General features: G+C 47.5%; 1 protein-coding gene across 2 annotated transcripts in view; it reads left to right on the top strand.

Moving 5' to 3' along the window:
• The window catches only part of MED27 (mediator complex subunit 27), a 240,480-nt gene that overhangs the window by 169,434 nt on the left and 44,859 nt on the right, over window positions 1-26,187 (top strand). For both annotated transcript variants that reach the window (XM_027556630.1, XM_027556629.1), the window contains exon 5: window positions 16,585-16,692. In XM_027556630.1, coding sequence (XP_027412431.1) covers window positions 16,585-16,692 — 108 coding nt within the window. The remainder of the gene's footprint in view (window positions 1-16,584; window positions 16,693-26,187) is intronic.

The raw sequence follows: 26,187 nt of genomic DNA, 5'->3' as shown, positions 1-26,187 counted from the left end.
TCACCCAGGCTGCCTTGAAAACGAGAGCCTGATACGATCGTTCGTAAACTTGAACTATCTAGCCCTGACCTCAGCCGTGAGTCCCAGTTTCCAAACTGCCTGTTTAATATCTCTCTGCTGAGACATTTCAGAAATAATCTTAAACTTCATAAAAGTGAAGTAGTTTTCCCCTCTCCCTGTCTTACCGCTCTGCTTCCCCCTCTTATCTCATTAAATAGCAAAACCATCTATCTGGTGCTCAAGCCAGACACCTACAGGCTTCCTTAGTGTCCCCCTTTCTCTCACCCCCAAGCCCGTCTGTCAGCAGATCCTGTCTTCAGTTCCTCTTCATTCTCTCTGGAATCACTCGGCATCTCCTGCGCCCTGGCTCCAGTCAGAGCTGTCACCGTCCTCTCTTGTGGCCCCCATTTCTTCTCTTGATCTCGCCACCACGCAACCAGGGACATGTTCTTTAAAGCATGCACATCAGCCGTGCCATTTCTTGGCACTGACTTCCCTTCACCCTGAGCACAGCTACATCCCTTGTCAGAGCTGCTGCCACCAGCAGACCTGGCCCGTCCTGGCCTGGCACCTGCGCTCTGCTGCCCGCCCCGCCCCGCCCCCAGGCCCCCCACACAAGGCCTTCGCTCCAGCGCCCCCCACGGCTGGGCCCTCTGCAGGAGTCTGCACAGCCCAGCCCAGCCCAGCCTTGGGCAGCAGGTGTCCACCCAGTGTGAACCTCTCCCCTCACCAGCTTTATTGTCTTCCCAGCCCCACGCGGATCTCGTAGTTTTGTTTCTTTATTGTCTGCCCATCCCCGTCCCCAAGAATGCACCCTCCTGAGGCGCTTCGTTCACTGCTCTGTCTCTAATCCTTAGACCAGTGCTTGGCACAACAGTGGATGTCCAAGAAATATTTGAGTGAATTGAATGAACAAGTGAATAATTGACTCATCTGGTCTAAATGTCATCTTGGGGCACACATTGGTATTGCCTAAATCTCTCTTTGAGCTGTCCCCTTTCTGTTTATTTCCCTTAAAACTCCTTGCAAATTATACATTTTTATTTACATACAGATTTGTTGCCTGTCTCCTCCACTAGACTCGTAGCTCTCTGAAGTGTTTCATCTGCTAACCTAATGCCTAGCCTGCACTTGTTTCAAATTAACAAGTAATTGTCAGATGGAAGGTTGGGGGGACTGGAAGGCAAGTCATTGCCCATCTAAGGCAGCTCCACGTTCCAGTATGTCCATCTGTCGGTCCATCTCCCCTCCTTTCCCCCACCCTTCATTCGTTCCCCATTTCTTCCGGCACAGCCACCTTCTCACCGGAGAACTGGTTCCAGTTCCCAGTCTTCTCCATGTTCTCCAAAACAGGTTCTAGAAGGAGGCAGTGTACGTGGCCTAGCCAGCATGGGGAGAGCCTTCTCTCAGACCCGTGTAGGGCAGCCTTTGGACCTGGTACCTCCCCCTGGGCCATCTGCTTCTGCCCAGGACAGGAAATAGCAGCTGCTTCCTGGGTAGCAGGCCCACCAGTGAGACAGGAGCGCTGGGTGCAGTGGCTCTCCTGCTGCCATGTGCAGCGTGGGGGACAAGTAAAGGGTGTGCGTGCACGGGGATTCCTCTTCACGTCCCTATGAGAAGCTTCACGTTTCAGCCTGTTGGAGAAAACAGTGGTCGGCGTCTCCTTTTGTCAGCGAACCCGTTTCTACTTCACTGCCACATCTTTTTGGAATCTCGATGCCCTGTTTTTATACAGCCATCACATTCTCCTTTTTCCCAGTGGGGTTTCTGTTATATACTTGAATGTATGTTTTATAAATGAAAACGAACTAATTCTGTTTTGACAATTCAGGGGTTTTTCACAACACTGCTTCTTTACATCGTGTGTGGATTTTGTTGTGGTTGAGAGGAACGGGAAGCCAGATGAGAGGGGAGAACTGTGAGAAAGGTGGCATTCAATCGTATGAAATGCAAACTTACTTCTTAAACCTTCCGTGTCATGAAAATGGCTAATGAGGCCTGGAGAAGGAGGAGGTCCTCTCTGCTGAAACTCCCCTCCCTCCGGGGCAGTTTTGACTATTGAAGAGACGAATGGATGCAGGAAGAGCAGAAGTACCCGGAGCGTTAACATTGATGGCCCCTTGGGAAATGATTCAGTCACTCATCCAGGGAATAAGCCACCTAGTGAAAATAAACCTCATCTTATCAGGCAGGTGCTTCATAATTGTTAAAAAGAATGACTTGCAGCGATACTAACAATTGCTCCCACGTGGTGAGTGACAGTAGCGACTCCCCTGGACACTTCATAGCCCCAGCCATCCAGTCCTTACAAAGGGTTCTATTTTAGAGACGAGGAAGCGAAGCTCACAGAGGCTGGTTTTCCCCAACCCACGCTGGTTTACCACGCTGCTCTGTACGTGGCAGAGGCAAAATTTGAACTTGGGTCTCTCAGGCTCCAAAGCCCCGGCTCTCCCCCCGCCCCCAACCCCTGTGCTGTCTGTCCCCCGTGACAAAGGCAAGGAGGCAGTAACCCAGCCTGATGGGTGGCAGATGCCAAGTTGGAATCCCAGTGCTAAGCCCTTCCAAAGGCTGGTGTCATTTCCTCCTCCCAAAAGCCTCATCCTGAGTCTGCAGGCCAAAAATCTGGGAAGTGACAGTCCAGGGAACTTGCCTCAAGTCACACGGCCATGGGGCTTCCCTGGGGTCCAGTGGTCAAGATTCTGTGCTGCCACTGCAGGGGGCACGGGTTTGAACAACTGAGATCCTGTAAGCCGTCTCATATGGCCAAAAAAAAAAACAAGGTCACACAGCACCAGGAAGAGGCAGAGCTGAAATCTAAACTCGGCTTTACTTTTTCCCCCAGTCTATACATGTTAACACTCGAGCTTGCTTGCCTTACTGGCAAGTTGATTTTCTAACTTGTTGGTAGACAGAACCTAAAGTGAGTTTATCTGCCTTATGTCTCCTGGGTCTTTGTCAGAAGGGAAGATGTAACTCACCTCTTGAGGCTGTAACAGCTCCTCAGCTCCAGTCTAGTCCATCATCCCTGGAAGTTACCTTCCAGTTTGATTTTCCCTTTCTGAATCACACTGCATTGAACTGAGTTTTATCATCAGAGATGCACTTGAACCCCCCACCCCCACTGCCCGCCCCGACCCCGCCCCGTCGCATTGAGCAAAAAATAAGTGACCTTCAGCGTAGGAAATACTGGTTTTATCTTAGAGGATCCCTCGGTCTGACCTCCTGGTTTCCGTGTCACGTAGCCCGTTTCTTGTGGCGGGCTCGTTACTGTCCAGCTCTCTGCAGTGCCAGCAGCCTCGTCCAGCCGTGACGGCAAGTTTGTTGTCTCTGCCTCCGCCTGGCAGAGCCGCAGCCTCTCAGGGTTGCTCTGTGTCCATTTCCCCTTGGCTGTTTCCAGTTTTACGGTTTTCCTCGAAAGAAGCAGGAGCCGGTTTCCCTTGAGCTCCCGGTCCCCCTTGGCTGCACCTGCTTTGGGAAGCCTGCTGTGAGGACAGCCCGCCAGCACGGTTCTGCGGACGGCACACACCTAGCAGCTGTGCAGAACTCAGAGCGCCAGGTTCAGAGAGAAGCGAAACAGCAGAACACTGAGATTAGTCAAAGCCAGTGTTTTAGTGGCGTCTCATGGATGGGGTTGGGGCTTCCCTGGTAGCTCAGTGGTAAAGAATCCACCTGCCAATGCAGGAGAGGCAGGAGAGGCATCTTCGATCCCTGAGGGGGAAAAGATCCCCTGGAGAAGGAAATGGCAACCCACTCCGGTATTCTTGCCTGGGAAATCCCAGTCAGACAGGACTTAGTGACTCGACAGCAATTAACAATAGCTGGGGTCAGGAGTGTGAGTATAAAACCATTTGGGAAGGAGGCCAGGAGCTGTGTGAAGCAAGATTTTGAGCCACTTACCAGAGTCCCCGAATATATGACTGGAGTTAGAGGATTAGATGGTCCAAGGCTCTGTGGTCGCCCTGTCTTACGATTTAGAGATGCTGCTGTGGGGCCAGGGACCCGGCACAAACAGCGGAAATAGTGAACAGCAGGCCCCGCGCAGAAACCTTAGCTTCCTGCCGTTATGAATGAGAGTAAGACACCTGCCTGGGGCGCAGCACAGGGTTCTCAGATGGAGGAGGGAGCCGCAGCCCTGTGGGCACACCCTGGTTCTTGTCCTCGAGTCAAGTATGTGTCCACACTGTTCAGGGAAGACCCCCAGGTGTCAGAGGAAAGTTTGGAGGAACGTTTTTTCCAGATCACATTCCAAGAACATCTCCTGGAGGAACGTTCTGTGGGACATCATCTGGGGAGTGCTCATCCGTATAACCCCTCCTTTCAAGACGTGGGATGCATTGGACAGGCGCCCAACAAGCATTTTCCAACCGCTCAGTGACACAGCACCTTCTCCCCAGACTCCTCGGGTACATTGAGCCGCACGTGCTGAAGCACTGTGCCCCCCATTACTGCAGGCATAGCTCACTTTAACCACTTTCTTCAAGGTTGATTGTCATTCAGTCACTAGCTCGTCTCCGACCCTCAGCAACCACATGGACTGCAGCATGCCAGGCTTCCCTGTCCTTCAGTGTCTCCTGAAATTTGCTCAGACTCATGTCCATTGAGCTGGTGATGCCATCCAGCTATCTCATCCTCTGTCGTCCCCTTCTCCTCCTGCCTTCGATTTTTCCCAGCATCAGGGTCTTTTCCAGTGAGTCGGCTCTTAGCATCAGGTGGCCGTAGTATGGGAGCTTCAGCTTGAGCATCAGTCCTTCCAATGAATATTCGGGGTTGATTTCCTTTAGGATTGACTGGTTTGATCTCCTTGCTGTCCAAGGGACTCTGAAGAATCTTTCTCCAGCACCACAGTTCAAAAGCATCAAATTTTTCAGCACTCAGCCTTCTTTATGGTCCAACTCTCACATCCATACATGACTACTGGAAAAACCGTAGCTTTGAGAGCTTTATGGACCTTTGTCAGCAAAGTTACGTCTCTGCTCTTTATTACACCTTCAAAGCGGGAACCGTATTTGATACCTCTTAACCTCTCAAGGCTTCAGTTTACCCCCTTGAAAATGAGACAGTTGAAAGTGACTTTTTTAAAACTCCAGCTCTAAAGTCACGTAAATCTGCATCAGTGTCCTAACCCAGAGCTTCACGTAATACACACACTTACATACTCAGTGAATAAATGCTTATCGGGCTCGTTCCCTTTATCCCCATCTTTCTTTGTAATTAGCACAAAGGGGAAGGTTCTTGGTTCCATACTGAGAAGAACTGTTCCTGAACCTCCTGTAGGTGCCCAGGTGCCCCTCCCTCTCTCCCTTCCCCTTTCTAAGTATACTTGGAAAAACATCACTGCAAGTACAGCAGACCCCTTGTAGACACTTCCACAGTAAGCTTTTCCCTTGTTTGTACCTGGAAAATAATGTTTGTGTACACATGCGTGTATGTGGTTGGTTTTCCCCCAGTGTATCCCTTCCCCAAAGCAGAGCTCAGCCATGCGTCCTTTGTCTTTGTGACAGATACTGTGCTGCCCACTTCACTTCCCAGTCACGGGGTGTATGCTGGACCTGAGGGTGCAAAGAAGCCATTGGTCAGCTCGTCCCCCCTGCATCCTAGACAGCTCTGCTTAGGCTCAGGGTGCCTGCTCCCTGCACAAGCCCAGGGGTTCAGGTTGCAGGTGATTGGCTCCTCTCCCCTTCTCAGCTCACCTGGTCTTAGCTACAAGATTTGTTACATTTGCATTGGGTAGCAGTTGGTGGCAGAGCAGAATGAAATATTTTTGCTATCCTCAACTTGCCTCCCACTTTGCAGCTTGCCTTGCCATAGTGAACTAGAGATTTTTCCAATGTCATACCGCTTGGCAGATGAATGCCAGAGAAGAGACAGAGAAGACCACCCATTCAGCTCCCACGCCCCTGCAAGGGGAGGTGCTCTGACAGGTCTCTAAGGGCACTTCCTGGAAGAGTGACGGCCTGCTGGGCAGACCCCCAGCAGCTTCATCTCCAAGCGCACCCTGGTTCTCTCTGGAGAAGCACAGTGCTCCCCTTGACTTCACGACTTGCCGTGTGAACGCACGGAGACCAGCACTGGAGGGCTGGTGAGAGAGCTGCTCAGTGCAGAGGGTTACCTTGGCAACCGCAAGCCCGCTTCATTACCAGATGGCATTAGCGTTATTTGTGGGATCCCATGGCAGTTGCCAAGCACAGACCTGTAGCCCCATCTCTGGACATTTTGCTCCGACCACAGCCAGCACTGACTAGTACGTAGAACAGTGTCCGTCGGCTGGTATATGGTGCCCCACCATATCAGTCTGCCAGAACTCCAGGGTCATTACAGCCTGCTGCGTGCAAGTGTGTTAGAACTGGCACAGTCCAGACACGAGAATATGAATCATGATAGAGTGCCATGCAGGCTGGAAAGAACATTAGGCGCACAAAGCCCCTTCTCGAGGGCCAGGGGATGAAGGGCTTACGGACCCTCTCAGCTGCATCACCTCTGAGTTGAACGAAGGCTGAGGGCTAGAGCATCGTATGACTCAGCATGCCGTCGGCCACGTGTCTCCCAAGGATCATCCCATCTCGTTGCTCCGCAGGCCCCTCTGCGCTTCACAGCTGAGTGAACAGGCACCAGCGGTGGCTGGACTTCCCTCGGTCGCCCTGCCTGTAAGTGGCAGGTGTGGCAGAGTCCAGTGCACTTGACCTTCATAGTCAGTGGCCTCCTTTGGAAGTCAGCGAGGTCAGCCCCCGTGGCAGCCTCATCCTGTCCCCACAGCACCCGCACCTCAGGCTTACCAACTCAGCAGCCATTTAACAGGAGCATGCTTTTGTTCAAACTTCAGCGCCCACACAGCTGACACCCCCTCTCTGCAGCATCCCTTTCGCCCAGGTGTGACAGCACGAGGGCAGATTAGCATAAGTGGTAGTTTCACTGGATCAGAGGCAGTGACCGTGCTTGTTCCAGCTTTGATGTTGACTGGCTTCAGATCATTTCACCTCTGCAAAGTCCAGACGAGGGTGTGGGCCGAGCAGTGAGGACTGCCCCAGGAACGTAGTCTGTGCCGGGCCCTCTGCCGCACCCGTATCAGTGAATCGACTCCTCAGGGTCGTTCTCAGAGGGCACTCTCGGTATCTCCATCAGATGGAGGAAACTGACGTCCAGAGAAGGCAAGTGATGGGCCAGGCTCTCCCGTAGCAGAGCCCAGACCTCATTCCAGATGCACCTGGTTCCAAAGCCGCGAAACGGTGAGCTTCAAAATCGCATGTGTGGTTTCATTGTGACCACGTTAAAATGCAAAAGGCCATAAATCTGTGCATTTTCAGCCTAGTTGAGTACCAGAGTCCTTTCTGACTATAAAAAATGAGATTTGATAAACTTCATAGCACATGACAGGTTTGAGAGAGAATAAAAGTGAACCGGAGCCAGACTTCATAGCACCGAATGTCTGGAAGCATCCAGCTCAGGAACAACATAGCCGAAGAGATGCTGGTGGTGAGCCTCCGACATGCGTGCGCCCTCCCTTACGGGTGAAGCCGCGGCACAGGAGCGGGGCGTGGAGAGTCTGTCTCAGGACTCCGGAGCGACCAGGCAGGGGACTGGGGGGAGTGTGACTGGCTGAGGGCGGGCGTGGATGTGGGAAGTATGATTGGTGAGGGAGCGGTATGCCGGTAGAATCTCGTGTTTAGAAAAGAAAACACTTAAACCTCAATATATAAATGAACATAGGAAAAGAAAAAAAGGGGGTGGTAAAGGAAAAACTATCCTAGCCAGATTCATAAAATGCAAAACAAAAATTTTAACCTGTCGAACAATGATCTGCCCCTCTCGCCCTGGTTGTGGCCTTGAAACACCATTTCCCACAAAAAGAACCAGAGCTGCTTATGGAAATGGCTGATCCGTGACCTCAGGTGGGACTTGTACAGGACAGGCCTGGAGTATCGTGTACAAGACAGCAACTGTCACAGAGACCACGGTTACAACCCGACAGGCCTGGAGTGCCATGCATCGGAGAGCAAGGAAGCCGCCTCGGAGACCAGGGTTACGACCTCACAGAGATGCCCGTAGGCCACAGACAGGACGATTTGAGCGCCCGTGCAAAGAATTGCATCAGATACATATACCTCAGATCTGCTTCCCTTTTTGAGTTTATGCTAATGTTAAGGGGGAAAAGCTAACCCATTTGTTGATACATTGGAAGTAAACTAGAGAACTAATGTGTTATTTGAAAACTGGCAGATAAATGGAAAGAACTGACCTTTTAACTTGTCTTTCCTATATAATAAATTCACCCATGAGGTGACCAATTAGCAGGTAGGTGGAGTTTTTCTTTACAAAAGTATTCCAGCTAATACCTGAAGGCTGGGTTATCCCCTTGGAGTACGACCATCTGTAACCCCTGGTGAATTTAATGGGTCAGCAGCTGCCAGCGTCACACACTGAGATGCCTGACCTCCCATGCTTCCTGGTGGCAAACTGACACCCCCGTGAAGCAGGCCTGCCAAAAATAACAATAACAGTAATCAGGCCCGCATCTCATACAATTACCAATTTATAGGAAGTACAAAGTAAGAAAGACCATGTAAAGTACACCGCCAGGACGCCATCAGCAAAATCCAGGCTGGAAAACTCTACAGAGAAAATGAGCCAGTTTCTTCAACAAATAAAATGGGAGGGAGGGGATAGAGAGAAGTTTTTAGTTTAGGAGAGACTTTTGAGACATCAGCCAGTCACGGGGTGTGGACCGTATTCAGATCCCAAGTCAAGCAAACTTTTTAAAAATGTGGCCTTTGTGAGACTGTTGGAAATTTTAACACTGACTGGCCTGCAGATTTGATAACTCTAGAGAATTCCTATTGTTTCAGATGTGGATTGGTAGCACAGCTATCTGTTTTGTTTGTTTTCAAACCCTCCTCTTTCAGAGATCCAGACTGAAATATTTACAGATAAAGTGATATCTTGGCTGTTATTTGTTTCCAAATAAAACAGGAAGGGAAAAGTAGGTGCTGCTGCTGCTGCTTAGTCGCTTCAGTTGTGTCCAACTCTGCGACCCCACAGACGGCAGCCCACCAGCGTCCCCCGTCTCTGGGATTCTCCAGGCAAGAACAATGGAGTGGGTTGCCATTTCCTTCTCCAGTGCATGAAAGTGAAAAGTGAAAGTGAGGTCACTCAGTCGTGAGGGTGTAGGTAAAACAAATCTGCCAAGAGTTATTGCCATTGGGGTGGGTCCAAGGAGGTTCTTTATACTATTTCATTTACTTTTGTATGTTTTCTTTTAAGGCTTCCATAATAAAAACTTTAAAGAAAGTAATTAAGTCAGTACTTCGGGGCGGGGGGTGGATATTATTTTGTTCTGTTGAGGTTTGCTTGTTGTTCAGTCCCTAAGTTGTGTGCGACTTTTTATGAACCCATGTACTGCAGCACGCCAGGCCCCTCTGTCCTCCACTGTCTCAAGGAGTTTGCTCAGATTCACATCCATCGAGTCAGTGATGCTGTCAAACCATCTCATCCTCTGCTGTTCTCTTCTCCTCTTGCCCTCCATCTTTCACAGCATCAGGGGCTTCTCCACTAAGGTGGCTGTTCACATCAGGTGGCCAAAGTATTGGTGCTTTAGCATCAGTTTTCCAGTGAAGATGCAAGGTTGATTTCCTTTAGGACTGGCTGGTTTGATCGCCTTGCTGGCCCAGGGACTTATGTTTTAATAGCACCCATTGCTGATGGGAGTGGAGAGCAGACAGTAGTGTTCTTAACCCTTATGGTTAGCAGTTGGTAGATTGTATCAGAAGCTGCTAAACATTTGTACTGTTCACCCCGGTAAATTACAGCTCTACAAACCTATCCTCAGGAAATAAGCCCAAACACAGCAAAAGCCAGGTGAACAAAAGTACACATTGCAGCCCAATATTAATATTAGGGGAAATTTGGAAGCGACTAATGTCCAACAGTAGGTTAAAGAAATTACAGTATATCCACTCAGTAGAATGCTAGACCCACATGTCTTGCCATTTTTGAAGACTGCACAGCAATATGGAACAATGCTTACCTCATAATTTTAAATAAACTTTTGACTTGAAATTATATATTTAGTTTCAGTTATAAACTTGAAAAATTCAAAACCCATGAATCTTTGATAGTACAAAGATTGAAAGGAAGTACCCCAAATGTTAATGGTGATTCTCTTTGGATGGAAAGACTATAAACAATTTATTCCTTTTTTCTCTAATTTTAAATTGCCCCCTAGTAAGCCTTTATTAACTCTTACTATTAGTTAACTTTAAAATATCAAAATTCTCTTTTTATGAGTTAAAGTCAGCTAGATCTTGCTTCTTTTAAGGAAACAGTTGCTCAGTTTTCTGCTTATTAGCAGAAATTCTAAGAAATTCTATGCTTATTAGTAAAGAGAGTTAAAATATGTTGGAAATGGTAGCCCCGTTGGAGGAGGTGTGCTGGACCGTCACTGTAGCCCAGCAAGAGACAATTAACTTCAGTGCTTATAACTTCAGTGCTTATGACTTTAATTCTGTTCAGTTCAGTCGCTCAGTTGTGTCTGACTCTGCAACCCTATGGACTACAGCACACCAGGCTTCCCTGTCCATCATCAACTCCCGTAGCCTGCCCAAACTCATGTCCATCGAGTCAGTGATTCCATCCAACCATCTCATCCTCTGTCATCCCCTTCTCCTCCTGCCTTCAATCTTTCCCAACATCAGGGTCTTTCCCAGTGAGAAAGATCACATAGGTGGCCAAGGTATTGGAGCTTCAGCTTCAGCATCAGTCCTTCCAATAAATATTCAGGACTGATTTCCTTTAGGAATTGTTGATATTAATATTAATTAGTATATTAATATGAATATTGGGCTGCAATGCATACTTTATTTCCTTTAGGAATTGACTTCGCACTCTAGGATGTCTGGCTCTAGGTGACTGATCACACTATTGTGGTTATCTGGGTCATTAAGATCTCTTTTGTGTAGTTCTTCTGTGTATTCTTGCCACCTGTTCTGAATATCTTCTGCTTCTGTTACGTCCATAGACCTTTAGGATTGACTGGTTTGATCTCCCTGCAGTCCAAGGGACTCTCAAGACTCTTCTCCAACACCACAATTCAAAAGCATCAATTCTTCAGTGCTCAACCTTCTTCATGATGCAAATCTCACATCCATACCTGACTACTAGAAAAACCATAGCTTTTTATCTAGATGGACCTTTGTCGGCAAAGTAACGTCTCTGCTTTTGATTATGCTGTCTAGGTTGCTCATACCTTTCCTTCCAAGGAGCAAGCGTCTTTTAAGTTTGTGGCTGCAGTCACTGTCCACAGTGATTTTGGAGCCCAGGAATATTTGCTACTGTGTGAGATGAGTGCAGTTGTGCGGTAGTTTGAACATTCTTTGGCATCGCCTTTCTTTGGGACTGGAATGAAAACTGACCTTTCCCAGTCCACTGGGAAGTTTTCCAAGTTTGGAAAATTTGGTCACTGCTGAGTTTTCCAAATTTGCTCACTGCTGAGTTTTCCAAATTTGCTGACATACTGAGTGCAGCACTTTCACAGCATCATCTTTTAGGATTTAAAATAGCTCAGCTTGAATTCCATCACCTCCACTAGCTTTGTCCGTAGTGATACTTCCTAAAGCGCACTAGACTTCACATTCCAGGATGTCTGGCTCCAGGTGAGTGATCACACCATCGTAGTTATCTGGATCATGAAGATCTTTTTTGTACAGTTCTTCAGTGTGTTCTTGCCACCTTTTCTTAATATCTACTGCTTCTGTCAGGTCCATACTGTTTCTGTCCTTTGTTGAGCCCATCTTTGCATGAAATGTTCCCTTGGTATCTCTAATTTTCTTGAAGAGATCTCTAGTCTTTCCCATTCTATTGTTTTCCTTTATTTCTTTGCATAGATCACTTAGGAAGTCTTTATTTCTTCTTGCTATTCTTTGGAACTCTGCCTTCAGATGGATATATCTTTTGCCTTTTCTCCTTTGCCTTTCACTTTTCTTCTTTTCTCAGCTATTTGTAAGGCCTCCTCAGACAACCACTGTGCCTTTTTGCATTTCTTTTCCTTGGGGATGGTTTTGTCACAGCCTCCTTCCTGTACGATGTTACGAACCTCCATCCATAGTTCTTCAGACACTCTATCAGATCTAATCCCTTGAATCTATTTGTCACTTCCACTGTATAATTGTAAGGGATTTGATTTAGGTCATACCTGAATGTTCTAGTGGTTTTCCCTACTTTCTTCAATTTAAGCCTGAATTTTGGAATAAGAAGTCATGATCTGAGGCACAGTAAGCTCCAGGTCTTGTTGTTTTTGCTGACTGTATAGAGCTTTTCCACGTTCGGCTGCAAAGAATATAATCAATCTCATTACGGTACTGACCATCTGGTGCTGACTATGTGTCGAGTCATCTCTTGTGTTGTTGGAAGAGGATGTTTGCTATGACCAGTGCGTTCTCTTGGCAAAACTCTGTTAGCCTTTGCCCTGCTTCATTTTGTACTCCAAGACCAAACTTGCCTGTTACTCCAGGTATCTCTTGACTTCTTACTTTTGCATTCCAGTCCCCTATGATGAAAAGGATATCTTTTTTGGGTGTTAGTTCTAGAAGATTTTGTAAGTCTTTATAGAACCATTCAACTTCAGCTTCTTCAGCATTAGTGGTTGGGGCATAGACTCAGATTACTGTGATATTGAATGGTTTGTGTTGGAAATGAACAGAAATCATTCTGTTGTTTTTGAGACTGCACCCAAGTATTACATTTTGGACTCTTTTGTTGACTATGAGGGCTACTCCATTTCTTCTAAGGGATTCTTGCCCACAGTAGCAGATGTAATGGTCATCTGAATTAAATTCGTCCATTCCAGTTGACTTTAGTTCACTGATGCCTAAAATGTTGATATTCACTCTTTCTGTCTCCTGTTTGACCACTTCGAATTTACCTTGATTCATTCCAGGTTCCTATGCAGTATTGCTCCTTGTAGCATCGGACTTTACTTCCACCACCAGTCACATCCGCAACTGGGCGTTGTTTCTGCTTTGGCTCCGTCTCTTCATTTTTTTTTGGAGTTATTTCTTCGACTCTTCTCCAGTAACATATTGGGCACCTACTGACCTGGAGAGGTCATCTTTCAGTGTCCTATCTTTTTGCCTTTTCATCCTGTTCATGGGGTTCTCGAGGCAAGAATACTGAAGTGGTTTGCCATTCCCTTCTCCAATGGACCGCGTTTTGTCAGAACTCTCCACCATGACCCGTCCGTCTTGGGTGGCCTACACAACATGGCTTCTGGTTTCATTGACTTAGGCAAGGCTGTGATCCATGTGATCTTTTTGATTAGTTTTCTGTGATTGTGGTTTTCATTCTGTCTGCCTTCTGATGGATAAGGATAAGAGGCTTGTGGAAGCTTCTTGATGGGGGGGACTTAAGTGCTTATGACTACCAAACTATAACTGGGTTCCTTTCCTTCCCTTGCTTCCTTCCAAGACTACACGTAAATTAAAGGCAGTTTCTGTTCCTGCCTTGGCAGTTTATTGGCATCCTTAAATAGTGATTTCTCATTTTACAAGAAATGACCCATTAAATGTTACATGGTATAGCAGAATTTAGAAGTACTATGCAGATGTAAGATGCTTTTATTAACATTCTCTTAAATATAAACAAAAGTATCATGTCTTTTTCTTAACCTTTTTGTATTCTGTACCATTGAGGGCATATAGAAATACAGATCAACTCAGCATTATTGAAGGAACCTGGTATTAGTAATGTTCACCAACACCCAGGGTGGATCAAGGAGAGAAACTGTTGTTGGGGACAGTAGGGTGAGGATGATGCTGTGAAAGGGCGGCACTCAATATGCCAGCACATTTGGAAGACTCAGCAGTGGCCACAGGACTAGAAAAGGTCAGTTTTCATCCCAATCCCTAAGAAAGGCTATGCCAAAGAATGCTCAAATTACCGCACAGTTGCACGCGTCTCACATGCTAGCAAAGTAATGCTCAAAATTCTCCAAGCCAGCCTTCAGCAATACGTGAACGATGAACTTCCAGATGTTCAAGCTGGTTTTAGAAAAGGCAGAGGAACCAGAGATCAAATTGCTAACATCCGCTGGATCATTGAAAAAGCAAGAGAGTTCCAGAAAAACATCTACTTCTGCTTTATTGACTATGCCAAAGCCTTTGACTGTGTGGATCACCACCACAAACTGGAAAATTCTGAAAGAGGTGGGCATACCAGACCACCTGACCTGCCTCTTGAGAAATCTATATGCAGGTCAGGAAGCAACAGTTAGAACTGGACATGGAACAACAGACTGGTTCCAAATAGGAAAAGGAGTACAGTCAAAGCTGTATATTGTCACCCTGCTTATTTAACTTATATGCAGAGTACATCATGAGAAATGCTGGACTGGAAGAAGCACAAGCTGGAATCAAGATTGCCGGGAGAAACACCAATAACCAGATATGCAGATGACACCACCCTTATGGCAGAAAGTGAAGAAGAACTAAAGAGCCTCTTGATGAAAGTGAAAGAGGATAGTGAAAAAGTTGGCTGAAGGCTCAACATTCAGAAAACTAAGATCATATCATCTGGTCCCATCACTTCATGGCAAATAGATGGGGAAACAATGGAAACAGTGACAAACTTTATTTTTGGGGGCTCCAAAATCACTGCAGATGGTGACTGCAGCCATGAATTTAAAAGACACTTGCTCCTTGGAAGAAAAGTTATGACCAACCTAGACAGCATATTTAAAAGCAGAGACATTACTTTGCCAACAAAGGTCCATCTAGTCAAGGCTATGGTTTCTCCAGTAGTTGTGTATGGATGTGAGAGTTGGAGTATAAAGAAAGCTGAGTGCCGAAGAATTGATGCTTTTGAACTGTGGTGTTGGAGAAGACTTTTGAGAGTCCCTTGGACTACAAGGCGATCCAACCAGTCCATTCTAAAGGAAATTAGTCCTGGGTGTTCATTGGAAGGACTGATGTTGAAGCTGAAACACCAGTACTTTGGCCACCTGATGCGAAGAACTGACTCATATGAAAAGACCCTGATGCTGGGAAGGATCGAGGGCAGGAGGAGAAGGGATGACAGAGGATGAGATGGCTGAATGGCACCACTTACTCAGTGGATATGGGTTTGGGTGAACTCTGGGAGTTGGTGACGGGCAGGAAGGCTTGGCATGCTGCGTTTCATGGGGTCGCAAAGAGTCAGACATGACTGAGCGACTGAACTGAACTGAACTGAGGGTAAAAACTGTAGGAAATGGGGAATAAGGGAAGGCTGGCTGGAGGTGGCACCTCCAGAAACAGTCTGCACACTGGAGTTGCAACATTAGGAGTGCTGTTTGCAGGGAGACTCTGGTCTGAGCCCAGAGGGTTCCCTGTAGCCAATTCTGTGATGTCAGAGCTTCACGGAACAGCCTAGACAGTGGGCCTTGGTTTGGGTCCTGTGCCCAGTCTGTCTGTAGGGTCTCATCTAGGAGATGAAAAGAAGAGGCTTGACAAAGTATCGAAAGGGTTACGTGAGCCCCTTAAAGAATGGAAGGTGCTGTCTGTCTTGTGGGCTGAGTCTGTTCAGCAAGCACATCAGGTTGTTTTTCCCCTTTGTGATTGTCTAGTCTCTCAGTTGTGTCTATCTCTTTTGCAGCCCCGTGGACTGTAGCCTGCCAGGCTCCTCTGTCCATTGCATTCTCCTGGCAAGAATACTGGAGTGGGTTCCCATCACCTACTCTAGGGGAGCTTTCCCACCCAGGGATCAAACCAGCGCCTCCGGCATTGGCAGGCAGATTCTTTACTACTGAGCCCCCTGGGGAGCCGCTTTCCCCTGGCGTGTATGAAACTGCACTTTTTACAGCTGGTGTTGGTAATGTCTGTCTGTCTTTGGCCGCACCGCATGGCCTGCCAGATCTGAGTTCCCCAGCCAGGGACTGAACCTGTACTGCTGCAGTGGAAGCACAGTCTTAACCACTGGACCACCAGGGAAGTCCTGGTGCTTAGGTTCAAGAGAGGAAAAACGCTTAAATGCATTTACAGGATCGTGTTCCTTTTTGGAGATAAGACTCAACTACTTCTCATGTACCTTCAGAACCGCCCCACTTTTCCACCAGCTGTTAAAAATAGACAGTTCGACCAGGGGGTATGTGGTGTCTGTATTGTACTCCCTGCATATTCCGTGAGTGTACGAAGGGTCATTCCATCGTGTGAAATAAATGTGCTCACTAACTCCTGCAAGGCCTCCGTCGTAGGGTCACCTTTCAAGAAAGTAATCTTAAGACAGAAAAAAATAAAAGGGAAATTTGCTTTATCCAGCAAACAGACATTTAGAACTTATCCTGAGAGTTTATAAGTCAAAATTATAAGTAAATTCAGGGTTAGATGAGCTGGGACCTGCACCACCTTAAATGCCTTAGGAGGCTGGCACAAGGGTGACCGCCATGCCTGCCGTCCTCCACGCGTCCACTGGTGCATCTCTTGGAAGCAGACAGAGGTGGCTTTCTGCTCGTTGTGTTGCCAGCATGTGTGGTTCGCGTGTGCACAGAGGAGTGTTCAGGTTGCCAGCGTGTGTGGTTCGCGTGTTCATGGTGAGCACTCAGGTTTGCCCCCTTTCTTTTGCCAGGTGACCTTGGGAAAGGTGTTGAAAGTGATCGTCGTCATGCGGAGCCTGTTCATCGATCGAACGATAGTGAAGGGGTATAATGAAAACGTCTACACAGAAGATGGCAAGGTAAGCATGCTGGCGTCTTTTGTTTTCTCCGTTATTTTCTGTATCCCAGAACAAATGTAGTCGAGTCCCAGATGAATGACATTAAACACTGGCAATCATAGCTGAAATGATCAACAAGCGTAGATTTATCAGTGTGAAGCCGAGTGCTTTACAAAAAAACATTTCTCTCCCCTTGCATTTTTCATCAAGCTTCTGCTTTTTTCCTTTAAGCCTGAAACCCTTAGTTGAATTTCTAATTTATCACCTTGGACCCCAGTTGCCTCATTAAATGTGTCTTCTGAGGAAATGGATTTCTTTCTTTTCTTTCCCTTTTTTCCCCCCTCTGCCTAGTCATGCAGCACGTCAATAGCCTAGGGTTCAGCATTTTGCTTTTCCGAGAACCATGAGGAAAATTCAAGTGAGTCTGACACACAGCCTGCCGACCGGCCTTTCCTCAGAACTACGGGGCACCGCAGAAGCTGCTTGTCCATAGTGGTGCGTGCTGAATACTGCTGTTGAAAAAAGAGGAGTCATTTCCATGGCTGAGCTGCTTCACGGGACGCCCACCCGTGTAAAGCCCTGATTCCTCTGGACTGCACACTCTCCGTATGGAGATCGAGCACGAGAGGATGCTAATAGAAGCCGACAGGCTGCATTCGTGTTTGCTTCCAGAGCGTGATGAGCGTTCTGCCAGAGAAACCACCCAGGTGTGCCCTGGTCACTTCTGGCACTGAGCCTCCGTCTTCCCCTCTCCCTGGAGCTTTCCCTTCTTTTCATGAATCCCATTAAAATGTAAAAGTTTGTTAGTACCAGCACTTAGCACCCAACGGCCATGTTATAATGAGGATAGGACGCTCTCCAAAAACAGGTGACGAAGGTAGCTTAGCACATACCTGTGCATTATGTAAGAGGTGTGACCCATACAGTAATGAGGTCTGTATTTTGATCAAGGAACCCAGCATTTTCAAATTTCCACATTCCGCTCCAGTGTTGTCACCGTGGGCAGCTATTCTCACTCCCAGGGCTCTGCCAGGTTCTTGTGAATCTCCCCATGGAGAGGAAAGCATGCCTCAAGGGAAGCTTTCCCCTTTCTTTTTGGAAAGACCAAAATGCGTCTGGAGCAAGGGCGGAGAATAAAGTAGGTAATCGGGGGAAGCATGACCCATGGAATGTGACTCATCAACTCTGATGGCGAGTCTAAGCAAGAAATGCCAAACTCCTTCGCAACAGTAGAGACAAGACTGGGTCAGGGGAGACTCTGGCCCAGAGCCCGAGTCAGTGGTCATTTTTGTGGCTTCTGTTCGTGATTTACAGCTTCATAGTCACCCCTGGTGTGAGTCTCAGCCCGTGCTCTCCGAGGACTTACAAATATGTAAAAGCTGTGTACTAGAAGAGAAACTGAATTCAGGACACAAGTGAAGCATACTCTGAACTTAGAGTACAAGGAGTAGTTCAGTTCAGATCAGTCTCTCAGTCATGTCCGACTCTGCGACCCCATGAATCGCAGCATGCCAGGCCTCCCTGTCCATCACCAACTCCCAGAGCTTGCTCAAACTCAAGTCCATCGAGTTGGTGATGCCATCCAGCCATCTCATCCTCTGTCGTCCCCTTCTCCTCTTGTCCCCAATCCCTCCCAGCATCAGAGTCTTTTCCAATGAGTCAACTCTTCGCATGAGGTGGCCAAAGTACTGGAGTTTCAGCTTCAGCATCATTCCCTCCAAAGAAATCCCAGGGCTGATCTCCTTCAGAATGGACTGGTTGGATCTCCTTGCAGTCCAAGGGACTCTCAAGAGTCTTCTCCAACACCACAATTCAAAAGCATCAATTCTTTAGCGCTCAGCCTTCTTCACAGTCCAACTCTCACATCCATACATGACCACGGGAAAAACCATAGCCTTGACTAGACGAACCTTTGTTGGCAAAGGAATGTCTCTGCTTTTGAGTATGCTATCTAGGTTGGTCATAACGTTCCTTCCAAGGAGTAAGCGTCTTTTAATTTCATGGCTGCAGTCACCATCTGCAGTGATTTTGGAGCCCCCCAAAATAAAGTCTGACACTGTTTCCACTGTTTCCCCATCTATTTCCCATGAAGATGGGACTGGATGCCATGATCTTCATTTTCTGAATGTTGAGCTTTAAGCCAACTTTTTCACTCTCCACTTTCACTTTCATCAAGAGGCTTTTTAGTTCCTCTTCACTTTCTGCCATAAGGGTGGTGTCATCTGCATATCTGAGGTTATTGATATTTCTCCCGGCAATCTTGATTCCAGCTTGTGTTTCTTCTAGTCCAGTGTTTCTCATGATGTACTCTGCATATAAGTTAAATAAGCAGGGTGACGATATACAGCCTTGACGTACTCCTTTTCCTATTTGGAACCAGTCTGTTGTTCCATGTCCAGTTCTAACTGTTGCTTCCTGACCTGGATACAGATTTCTCAAGAAGCAGGTCAGGTGGTCTGGTATACCCATCTTTTTCAGAATTTTCCACAGTTTATTGTGTGATCCACACAGTCAAAGGCTTTGGCATAGTCAATAACGCAGAAGTAGATGTTTTTCTGGAACTCTCTTGCTTTTTCTATGATCCAGCGGATGTTGGCAATTTGATCTCTGGTTCCTCTGCCTTTTCTAAAACCAGGTTGAACATCAGAAAGTTCATGGTTCATGTATTGCTGAAGCCTGGCTTGGAGAATTTTGAGCATTACTTTACTAAGAGTTGACTCATTGGAAAAAATTCTGATGCTGGGAGGGATTAGGGGCAGGAGGAGAAGGGGACGACAGAGGATGAGATGGCTGGATGGTATCACTGACTCGATGGACGTGAGTCTGGGTGAACTCCTGGAGTTGGTGATGGACAGGGAGGCCTGGCATGCTGCGATTCATGGGGTCGCAAAGAGTAGGACACGACTGAGCGACTGAACTGAACTGAATTGAGATGAGTGCAATTGTGCGGTAGTTTGAGCATTCTTTGGCATTGCCTTTCTTTGGGATTGGAATGAAAACTGACCTTTTCCAGTCCTGTGGCCACTGCTGAGTTTTCCAAATGTGCTGGCATATTGAGTGGAGCACTTTCACAGCATCATCTTTCAGGATTTGAAATAGCACAAGGAGTAGAGGTTTTGCCTACTCTGCAGCACCCACATCAGTCTTAACATGATATTTATTTAACTGCCCCATACTGAAAGTGTCCAAAATCATGCGAAGGCTTTGCCACCTAATACTCAGTAAGTGATAACTAGTATTATTTTTATTCTGCACTTAAATCCGGTGGTTAGAGAATGATCTCACGTGTATATGTTCTAGAATTTCTTTCTGATTCCTCCTCCTCAGCTGTTTGAGGTAGTCCTTTCCTCCCCTCCACCCGCTTGCCTCCCAGACTCCCCAGGGGCTCCCTCCCGGCTGCACTCCTGCCTCTCAGCCACCCTCGTGTCCTGGTGGTTTCCCGTGTCCCCTCATGGAGATCCCTGCTGATGTGTGTCAGAGTCAGACCTCCTCCCCAGCTGGACCTCAGGTGCAACCTGTCCAAAATCAGCCTCAACACCCCTGGGCCGGTCCCCACCCAGGGTGACTGTGCCAGCCAACTGCTCAGGCCTGCCTCCTCCATTCAGAGTCTGTTGGCAGGCTCTAGCGAGTCTCTCTCTATCCCTGCAGCCGGGCGCCTCCCGTCCATCTCCACTTGTCCTCAGTTCTCGTTTCTCCACCAAGTTGCAGCCTCGGCCTCCTCACTTCCTGTGTCTAGTCCTGCTTCCCTCCCGCATCTGTCCTTCACTTGGCCTCCAGAGCCGTCTTCCTGAAATACACAGTCAAGGGGGTGATTTCTTGCTTTTTGCCATCTCCCCATTGCCCAGAGCAGAAAAGTGGCATGTAAGTAGACATTGGGCACAAAGCAGTCCATGATTGAAAGAGTTTGGGAAACTCGGGGTTAGAGAAAGTTCAGTGGGACTCTCTACTGTAGAAATTCTTAGAGATTGGAGTTTGCCCATGTGCCTTGTGAATCTCCCAAGACGGGTGTGTAGTATACAATCTCTTCCTGACCAGTTTGACCATCCGTTTTTTTTCTTCCCTTATTCTCGGAGTGTATGGTGACATTGGCGTTTGGCAAAACACTCTTCTGAAATCTCTGGCTTGTAGAATAAAATCCAGACCCCTTAGCAAGACACAGAACTGCCTAGTGACCTGGCGCCTGCCCCCTGTCCTGACCTCATCTGCCGTCATTCTCTGCAGGTGTTTTGTCTTACCTTCCGGCCTTTTGTGCTCCTTGTGGCTCTCAGAATGTTGCAGGTTCTTCCACACGCTTAACACCTGCTCTGCGCCCTTGACCTGGGATGTTTGCACCTCCTGCTCAGCTGACATACTTACTCTTCCTTTTGCACTGACCAAATGCCATCTCTCTTCTCGTCCTGTCCCCCTTCCCCTGCAGGCCTCTTCTGTGTGCACGGGCTCCAGAGATAGCAGGCCTGGGTTTCCCTCAACTTATAGCACACATTATCATCACTCTTACCTCTGTAGTGTTTTGAACAGTCATTTTCTGGTACTGGAACTAGTACATCCTAGTTGTTTGTTGACACGTCTGCCTCGTAATTAATAAAAATACTGGCGTACTCCATGTTTGTTCTCGCAGGCCTTGTACAAAGCAGACTGAACCTCCAGTGGTCACAGAATCCTAGGGACCACTGTTAGACTCATGTTTCTGATAAGGAACCTGAGACCCAGAGTGGGAAAGTGGCTGCCCCCACTCACACACGGAGCCAGTTCTCAAACCTCCCTCTGCCAGCAGCTCCTCAAGGGCCCAGGCTCTGTCCTGAGTGTCTTTCCCTCCTGTGGATATACAGCAGGGCCTGGAACACCGTAGAGTAATAATGTGTGGGAGGGGATAATGAAAAAGCCCCCTGGGGATGTGAAAATGCTTTAGTTGGGATGGAAAAGTGGAGAGTCAGAAATTAGAGACAGGAAACAGGGAAATTAGAGATGGGTATTAGACAAAGCAGCGGGGACTGACATCATCACTTCAGTCCAGTGGCTCAGTCGGGTCCGACTCTTTGCAACCCCATGAACCACAGCACGCCAGGCCTCCCTGTCCATCGCCAACTCCCGGAGTTTACCCAAACTCACATCCATTGAGTCGGTGATGTGATCCAGCCATCTCATCCTTTGTCATCCCCTTCTCCTCATGCCCCCAGTCTTTCCCCGCATCAGGGTCTCTCATCATAAGTAAAGAACAAAGGAGGCACACACACGTGCACACGGGTCATGGTTTCCGGATGAGAGATGAGCGTGGGTCTCTGTTCCCCAGAAGGAAGGTGCATGTGTGCCCGGGAGCCTGAATTCTCCTGAGTCATTTCACAGAGGGGACCCGGGAGGCCCCCTGCTCCCTGCTACAACGGCATACTTTGGCCCCAGTGATCTGCAGGGACCCTGAAAGTCAAAAGAGCAGGGCTGAGAGGATGGAGTCCCCTTGTTATTTTAAAGGCACATCTACCACATTTGGCAGAGAAGCGCTCACACAACTGCTCTGCCCAGAAACTACACCTAGCCAATTTGATCAGCGCCCCCTCCCCTTTTTTTTCAGAGTACTTTACAAATGGTAAAAAGAAAGTCATGCAGACATTATTAGTGTTCTGTTTTCAGAAGTGATCCTGGTATATGTGAACTTCAGTATTTATATACACTTGCATCAGTGTCATCTGTGTGTTGAACCGTCTGGCGCATCCCAGATGAAACGTGGCATTCGGAAGGACATTGGCGCTCGAGGTGTGGTCCGTGAGAGCCAGTCTCTGCCTGCACTTGTGCTGTTCCAGAGGCACAGCCCTGCATTTGCTGAGCTGGTGCCTGAGCGCTTGCCTGGGGTGGGCCGCTGCCCGGACCCAGTGGCTGTGGCTTCGAAAGCCTTGCCTCAGCTTCCAAGGGTCTGAATTCCTCCTGCCTGCAGTTGTATCTTCCAAATCCAAGGCAGCCAGCGTCTAAAAGGTTTACTTAGCTGCTCTGGCACAACAGCAGCCCTGAGCCACCCCCAATTCCCAGCTCTGGCAGGTCCCCCCACCCCATTACAGTCCCACCAAGCCTAGCTGTCACTCTGCACTAACAACCACCACCTCTACCCCGATCATCCTCTTTACCTGGACGCATATTTTTGATGCCAAGGACCAGTAGATTAATTCCTCTAATAAAATATAAAAGTGCTGCTAAGACTTGCTGCCCCGCTCTGCGCTGTCATCAGGGAGGAGCCCAGAGCCCTGACTCAGCATGCCAAGAGTCCGCTTGAGGTTGACTACCTGGCCGTTGTTACGGCTTCACACAGTCAGACCTAGCCGGAAAAAAATGCAAGTGTCTCCATTGAATTTATCTTATTAGGGGATTTAGGTTATGTTAATGCTATAGCTTCATTAATTACTCCATATCAATAATAAAAAAAAAAAAAAGCAGCTTTTAGCCTCCTAGCGCAAGAGAGGAGAAGAAATGGTAGTATCAAAGGGAACCTTCAAAGACAGCCAGAGCTGTCTCCAGGGTAATTTCTGATCCCCGCATTCTTCCCACTTCAAAGTTGGATGTGTGTGTGTGTTTGGGTCGAGGAGGCTGGGGGAAGCTTGAATCTGATTTCTCTAATAAGTGTTGGCATCAGCCCCGTTTGATATTAGATGCAGGGAACATTTTGATTTGTTATAGCCTTTGAAATTGTTCAGACGACCTTCAGAAAAATGGCCTCTTGTTACTTTGGGGGAAGGGTGAAAGCTGGGGAAGGGGAATCCGGTTTAATTCGTATGCCGAGGATGCCCTGAAATGGTGCTCTCAGCAGTTTTTTTAGTAACGAATGTATGTCCTGATTGAAAGTGAAAAGTTGAAGAAGAACAGACCTGTAAAACTCCTTCACTTTTCTATTCTCTGGGGGAGAGTGGGCAAACTTAAGCGGATGACCCAGTAGAAGTTTGTGGCTTGACTTGGATGGCCGTGGAGGAGTCCATCACCGTTGCAGGTTTATAGCTCCCCGCCTCTCCTGACCCATCACCTGTTGACCTTGCAGGATGAAGCTACTAGGAAATGAGAGCTCTAGAAGTTGATGTCTCTGTAAGGCTTACAAGTTTTATTTGAAAGTGTCAGTGTAAGATCATTTATAGTTCATTGTAGTATTTTTTTTTGAAATGAAGAACTGATAACTTTCTGATGAGCTGCCGTCATTTTCACTTGCCACTAAAGGGATTTTAGTGCCAGTGGTGTCACATGACCTGGCCTGGAGGGTTTGTCATCTTGAACTTTGCAGGAATGCCCCCTGCCCTTTGAACTGACAGCTTGGGGAACACCATGTGAGTCCCCTTCCATCTGGATTATAGCTGCAGGGCTCTTTTACTCCTGGGTTAAGAGCTGAGGCCTCTTTTTTGTTAACTGTTAGTTTTGTATCGGGGTACAGCCAAGTACCAAGATTGTGGTAGTCTCAGGTGAACAGGGAAGGGGCTCAGCCATATATACACGTGTATCCATTCTCCCCCAAACTCCCCTCCCATCCAGGCTGCTGTATGACATTGAGCAGAGTTCCCTGTGCTATGCAGGAGGTCCTTGTTGGTTGTCCATTTTAAATAGATGTGTACATCTATTTAAATAGAGGAGCAGCCCGTCAGACTCCAGGGACCAGAGTGAGTATCTTACAGGTGGGAAGGGGGCCTCTCCTCAGGTAAAATGGAGGAGCACCTCTATTTAAATAGAGGTGTACTTGTCCATCCACGCTCCCTGATTGTCCCGTCCCCCCATCCTTCCCCCAGCAACCGTAAGTTGGTTCACTAAGAATCACTGACCCGATTTTGAATTCTCTACCACATATTAACTGTGTGATGTCAGACAAGTCCCTTAACTTCTCTGAGCTTCAGTTTCCTCAGCTGTGAATTGGGAATAATTTTATCATCACCATGCAACTGCTGAGAGACTTTAGAAAGATAACACAGGTCAGTGTAGGCTAAGCACATAGTCATCAGCAAATGGCATCCATCCTCCCTGGTGGGGCCAGAGATGCCGATGCTGGTGGCCACCATCATGGTCAGCATTCACTGGCCTGCTGATCTGGGGGTGTTCGGTTTTTTCTCTTCGGTGAGTAAAATTGACTGTCACTGCTGTCACCGTTTCTTCCTGTGCCTCAAGAGGACCTTTGATGTCTGACGTGAAACCTGAGAGCAGGTGTGTCTGTGCTGAAGCAGTTGGTCGTTGAGGGGTGCGTTTCCATTTTACCTGAGGAGAGGCCCCCTTCCCACCTGTAAGATACTCACTCTGATCCTTGGAGTCTGACGGGCTGCTCCTAAGATGGCAGGTTCAGCCCCAATTACCAGAAAGTTGACTTTTCCATTTTAAGATCTGTCTAAGTCCTGCCCAGAATACTGAGGGGATGCTCTCATTTGTTTTTCTTGACACTGTAGTTCAGAATCATTTCTCATTCATGGGGCTGAAAGTTTTGTAGCTTCCAGAATCCTCATTTTTGAGTATCACAGCCAACAAAGAATCGGTAGCCATGCCCTCCTCTGCGACAAATAAGCTGAAGCTAATAAATATTCACTTGGCTCTGTCCCGGCTCCCTGAAATGAGTTTCTGAAATCTTCCCGGCCCTGAGGAGAGGCAGGGCACTGACTCCAGAACACTTGGTTAAACGGCTTTCTTCGGCATAAGTCTAGCAGAAAATCAAGGACAAACTGGCTGCTGTGCCTTCCCAGCAAAGCGGGAAGCCATTGTTATCGGATTCCTCTCTCAGCCCCGCGCACCTGTGAGATCATTGTATTGCCTAATGTCCTTCTATCCCAGATGGTCAGAACCAGTCCCTGGGGTCCTGAATAATATGTTTAAACTGCCTTCCAAAGAGCAGTGTGCTCACTTGGAATGAGCAAGTATGTTTTGAGAAGTCAGTTTAGCTAGAGGGTCCACCTCTTAATTAAACCTGTGCATACTTCTCTCTGGATAATTTTTCTATTTAAAACATTTTGCAGGTTCTGAAGGGTTGGGTTTTTCTTTTTTTTAATATGTATATAATTTTCTCTTTTAAATGAAGACTAACTTCTCAGTCTCTGTGCGGATTTTTCCTCTTTTCTCTTTCCGTGGCCCTGTGTTTGTGTCTGCCTGTGTATGATGGGAACGGCAGGAAGGATCAGCAGCAGAGAACTTCAGCAGCAGCAGCAGCTGTGGGCTGAAAATGGAAAGAGCTAGATTCGTTCCAAGTTCAGGCACTGATGTGACTTTTCCCAAAATTTAGATTTAGAATCTTTGGCACCTTCCTGTCATCTTGGCACTAAGACTAAAAGATACAAAAAGTCATTCTCATTCCTTTCACAATGTCTGAATAGTCTTTAAATGTAATGTTTGTGAAGCTCTAGGCTAAACTGCGATACTAAGATCATGATATGAACCTGACTTATCCTCCCAGATATGACTGGCTGCCCAGCAATTTTCTTCAACAGAACTGCTAATGTAGGAAATTAATAATTTTGTATGTGTATTTGGAGATTTCCTTCAGAGTTATCTGGGGGTAACATGTCACTTTTCTCCCTTCAA

Source organism: Bos indicus x Bos taurus, chromosome 11 (genome assembly GCF_003369695.1).
Source record: "Bos indicus x Bos taurus breed Angus x Brahman F1 hybrid chromosome 11, Bos_hybrid_MaternalHap_v2.0, whole genome shotgun sequence".
NCBI classification, from domain to species: Eukaryota; Metazoa; Chordata; class Mammalia; order Artiodactyla; family Bovidae; genus Bos; species Bos indicus x Bos taurus.
Note: the sequence above shows the minus strand (reverse complement) of the source record. Positions and strands in the feature narration are given on the sequence as shown.